This window comes from Montipora capricornis, chromosome 8 (assembly GCF_036669925.1).
Source record: "Montipora capricornis isolate CH-2021 chromosome 8, ASM3666992v2, whole genome shotgun sequence".
Classification (NCBI taxonomy): Eukaryota; Metazoa; Cnidaria; class Anthozoa; order Scleractinia; family Acroporidae; genus Montipora; species Montipora capricornis.
Genome location: NC_090890.1, coordinates 43,264,865 through 43,269,864, shown reverse-complemented (window position 1 = coordinate 43,269,864; position 5,000 = coordinate 43,264,865). Strand labels below are relative to the sequence as shown.

At 37.0% G+C, this 5,000-nt stretch overlaps 1 protein-coding gene across 1 annotated transcript in view; it reads right to left on the bottom strand.

Annotated features, from left to right (window-relative positions):
• The window catches only part of LOC138059464 (protein flightless-1 homolog), a 48,914-nt gene that overhangs the window by 21,988 nt on the left and 21,926 nt on the right, over positions 1–5,000 (bottom strand). Inside the window, exons 26-32 of the mRNA XM_068905083.1 lie at positions 4,633–4,679; positions 4,473–4,538; positions 4,191–4,265; positions 2,530–2,599; positions 2,099–2,136; positions 1,939–1,995; positions 1,559–1,645 (exon numbers count right to left, since the gene is read on the bottom strand). Coding sequence (XP_068761184.1) covers positions 1,559–1,645; positions 1,939–1,995; positions 2,099–2,136; positions 2,530–2,599; positions 4,191–4,265; positions 4,473–4,538; positions 4,633–4,679 — 440 coding nt within the window. The remainder of the gene's footprint in view (positions 1–1,558; positions 1,646–1,938; positions 1,996–2,098; positions 2,137–2,529; positions 2,600–4,190; positions 4,266–4,472; positions 4,539–4,632; positions 4,680–5,000) is intronic.

The window sequence follows — 5,000 nt, the reverse complement described above, 5'->3', positions numbered from 1 at the left end:
AAACGACCTAAATATCCAATGTATTAACGCTAAGACTCGATAGAATACGAGTTGAAGGCCAACATCTTTACGATTGATCATTGAGCGCCATTTTGATAGGTTGAGAGAAAGTGGGGGCGAGTGTTAAAAATACCTGATGGGGTGGTGGTTAGGCATACCCAGGGGCAAAAGGGCCTATATAAGAAGTCGCTTTAAAACGGGAAAATGCTCTATTACTCAAGCCAGGGGTACATTTCACTGATGCGCTGAACAATCCAGCAATTTTTTCACTGTAGTTAGTGTTTTGTTTACACACGTGCCGACATTCACGTTCTAAATAATTATGCGGTGCCGTGAAATATGTCGGCATCTTGTTTTGTAGCTTTGAGCGTGCTTTCACAAAAAATGCTTTCAATCTTTCATATACAAAATTGAAAGGAGTGCAGGTGAGAAATGCTTTTAAATTAAGCGAAGAAAAAAGCAGTGAAATACAGTAATCACTTAAACACTATTGATTTGTTTTTCATTCAATTTGCATCGGCTTTCATTGAGGGCTTGTAGAACACTAGAAGAAAACATCACACAAATCTTGAATAGGAAGCGTTTTCAGATTGAACTACGGTAACAAACAAGCTTGGCAACACACAAGTTTTAAGGAAGCATCAGTTTAATTAATTAGTAAAGGTTTGAAATTATTTAAACAAGATCGTAAAAGATTTGTTTTGAACGGAAACATTTGTGGGATCACAAAATAAACACATTCGCATCTTGTTACTTTTTCAGCATTGAATTGTATCTCACGATAAACTCTTTTTTAAAATTGAAAAGGATGTGTTAAAGTGAGAAATTCGTTCTCATTTACTTTTAATTCGGTGACAAGTTGTGACATGGTCGAAGGGAAAGATTATTGTTTTTCATTCAATTTGCTTCGGCTTTCATCGAGCGGTTTTACAAAGACTACGGCAAATAAAGCATCATTTTAAAGATTGAATCAACGAACGAGGCAACACACAGATTTGAAGGAAGTGTTGGTTTAATTATCCTCATTTTAACTTGTTTCAATATGTCAAATTCTTACCTGAGATTTAAAAATTATCGCATTACCCGCACCTTCCTATTACCCGCAGCAACCGCGGTTTACTGGAAAATTAACGCATTACCCGCGGGTAATCCGCCGGAAATTACGGTATGTCCATGCACAGTACTCATACCCAAGGCATTTACTAACTAAAGACACAGTTTTCATTACAGTTAGGTCTCTTTTAGGTAGGGGACAAACTCGGAAGGAAGCAGCTAAACAAGATTGGGCAGAGTGCCCCAAAAGGCTACTTCATGGTCCCATGTACATGTATGATTCCATAACAAAGCATTACAGCCAGATCTAGTTAGCTGGGCGTCAATTTTCTTGAGAAAGAACGACTAGGATACTGAAAGATGTACTGTAACTCCACCCATATAAGATGGCAGTTGATGACTTGTTGGAAAAGAGGTTTTAGAGGGCGAAGGGCAAGTGGAGGGAAGGAAGGTGAAAGAACGCTGTTCATTCATAGCAAAGCAACAGAAAATTTCAATGGCATACCCTCTCGCCAGACCAGATAAAGATCTTGAGACCAGCGTCCAAGACAAAGCAGAATGTTGGATCCAAAGCTGAAGTACTGACTTCCACCTTGTAAAAATAAATAAGAATGAAATCAAAGTGGTTTGCTTGCAAATTCATTCATGTAGAAATGGAAATAATTTGGATGGTCTACATGGCAAACTTTTCTGTTTCAAGGAAACTATATATGGAATAAAAACTGGTTGCAGAATTTTAGTTTTATTGTAATTTCCATCTGGGCATAACATCTGCATCATTGAGAGATGTTATAATAAAATGAAATGGACGTGAAAGTTAGACAGTTGTTTCTGATGAACAACAAGCTTAAGGGATTGGGGTACAGTGCACAGAGAATAACTTACAGGCTCCAGCTGAACTTTGGACGTCTTGAGAATCCTAAATAATCTGGTGGGATAGATCTGAGATTAAAAAAAAACTCATCAGATTTTTTTTTTCAAAAGCAACAATTGAAGCCCATGTGACCGAATTAACTAAAACCTCAAACAACACAATTTAACTTACTGGGTCTTCAACTGTGTAAAATCCACTTGCTGTACCACCTAAAACATCAAATAAATTTAACACTCAATTTTCATTACTCCTCCATAATTTGTCTAACACAATAATCAATGCTACATCTACATTACTTAATTGTTCAAAATCTATTTCACGTAATACCATTAATACCATGTAGAAGTCTGCCCTTGTGATGGGATTTGTGCTGATTGTTGTGTGACTGATTGTTCACAGATTTGGAGATAAAAGATGCTCATACTACTCAAACTGCTGCACATAACTAAGTTGACAATGTGCAGCAATCAAAGTATATTTATGTAGAGACCACTGCATACATGTATAGTGCATGTGTCTCTTCAGACCAAAGACATTTTGTACTTTGGTCACTTTCAACTCTTTGTTACTCCCAATTACAATATACTATATGTATCACTTACCCTCCACATAACTAATTCCATTCTCAAAGACCTCTAAAAACTCCTCAGATTCATCTCCTTGTTCCTCACGCTAGTGCAGAAGACAAATAAGAAATAATCCATGAAATCAATGCTTGACCACAAGAGAATTTAACACAAACAATCAATGGTTTACTTTATTCTGTTTTTTTAAAGGGACCATGTAATTGCTGGCTCAAATTCATAATTACTGGACTCTAAGGATAGGAAGCAGAGTTGTCCAGTTATTGGTAATTGTGAAGAAGAGCTCCCCAAAAAACCTGTCGGTCAACTGTCAGTCGACTGTCGGCCATCTGTCGGCCGACTGTTGGCTGTCTGTTGGCCAACAGAGTTTGCCACAAACACAGACTGCCAGTCTATCGACAGTCGGCCGACAGTCGACTGACAGTTGGTGATCTGTAGGTAACATGTTGGTAACCTGTCGGTAACATGTCGGTACAATCCTAACACTAACCACGCTGTTTTTTCTCTTTTTGTTGCTGATACACTGAGTACAGTACATAAATCAATTTATTTTTGCTTGAAATTCAGAATAGAAACATGAAGTCATCCAAACCTTAAAGGTCTAAATATCACTGGTACATACATGACACACAGTACCATAAGGAGCGCTAGGCATTATCGGGCGATTTGTTTGTAAAGTTCAGCGGAATCAGCGACACGATTGATAAGCTTTGTTCTTGGATTTCTGAGGTTTGGATTAAATAACCTTAAAACCTTAATATATTGATTGTCCTGTTGGTTATCAAATTTGCGAATGATATATCCGCAACGTATTTCATAAGCTTTCTTTTAACATCCATCGGTAAGTATCGGGAATATTATCATTTTTGGGTCATGTTGGTAGGCTGTCGGTTTCCTGTCGGTAGCCTGTTGGTAACCTGTTGGTAACCTGTCAGTAGTCTGTTGACCGACAGTTGACCGACATGTTTTTTGGGGAGCTCTTCTTCACAATTACCCAGTTATTAGAGCACTTATCACCCACAAATTAATGTTGTGCATGTTTCACTGCTAGTCTCTGTGTAATATATAGGTTGATGTACATGTAGGTTGTGTCTCCTCCTGTATCCTTAAAACCTTAATAGGCAAAGGACTCGTCTGATAAAATTAATAATCGTTAAATTTAAGATGACTATTTCAAAAAGCAGTGGAAGACAGAAACCAATGGAGAAAGTTTGTTCACCACATGTGACCTCGGTCCAAACATGGCAATAATCTATAAGTCATTGATATTGAGGAATAATTATTAATACAGTGAAACCTCGATATAACGGATAGAGCGGAGTAGATATATCGACAGTGTCAGTAGTTGCAGGATTAAAGGATTTTCATCCTTGTTGGTCTGTTTTGCATTTACATGTATTTTTTGTCACATGATGACATTTCTTCGTTATAATGGGGTATATTTTATGTTTGGGCTTCTGGATTGTGTTCGTTATAACGAGGATTTCGTTATATCGAGGTTCTGTTCCATACATTTTACAGAACTGTAACTTTGGCCAGGCTGAAGAATATAGTTTGTTATACCGAGGACTTCGTTATATGGAGGTTCGTTAAATCGAGGTTATAGTTTATTGATAAGAAAAGTGAATTAAGGTGTCTGAGAGGTGCCTTAAGGGGCAAAAGCACAAAAAAATACTCACAACTGTCCGTGTCTCAGCACCAAGGAAATTCCTAAGATTTACTGCATGAATGGCAGAACAGGCCTTCTTGTCAAGCTGAAAAAGGAAAAAGATTATTGATATAATGATTGTTAGTAAAAATGAAGGCATCAATTGACAATGAAAAGTCGCATGAATCTAAAAGCCCAATCTGAAGTGGACTAAATACAATGCTCTCATGTACTTCCATAAAGATTCCATAGAATGAAAACAGATCAGAAAAGTTTACTATATTTTTGCAAGCAAAGTTGTCATCTGACTTACAGAAGCCTCTTTTCCAATCCAGTAAAAAATTTGCCAGTCAAGCTGGTCTGTGTCATCAAAGCTGGTCTAATTGAAGGACAAAAAAACCCAAAAAATTAAGACCAGATATAAAATTTACAACATTATCATCAATCACAAAAACACAGCAACAAACATGTACCTTGAGAACAATGTAGCAATCAGCTTCATAGAACTTGCCATAAAACACTATAAATACACAATATAACAGAATATTTTATATCAATAGAAAACTAGATTACTGGGATTATTACTGAGTTGTTATATTCACATTAATGTTGATCTTACTACCACTGTTTTTCACTGTGGCAACCAGCCAAATCTAAACAAAAAAGTGCAGGATTTCAAGTCAAAAGTGAGCAATGATCAGAATTAATCCAGACCCAGTTGATAGAAGCTATCGTCCACATTAACATTCGGGGTGTTAAACAAAATGCAGAGAAAAATGTGCTGCTTTTGTAATTACATCTGCAAATGATCGCTTTTAGGACAACGCACCCCATGTCATAT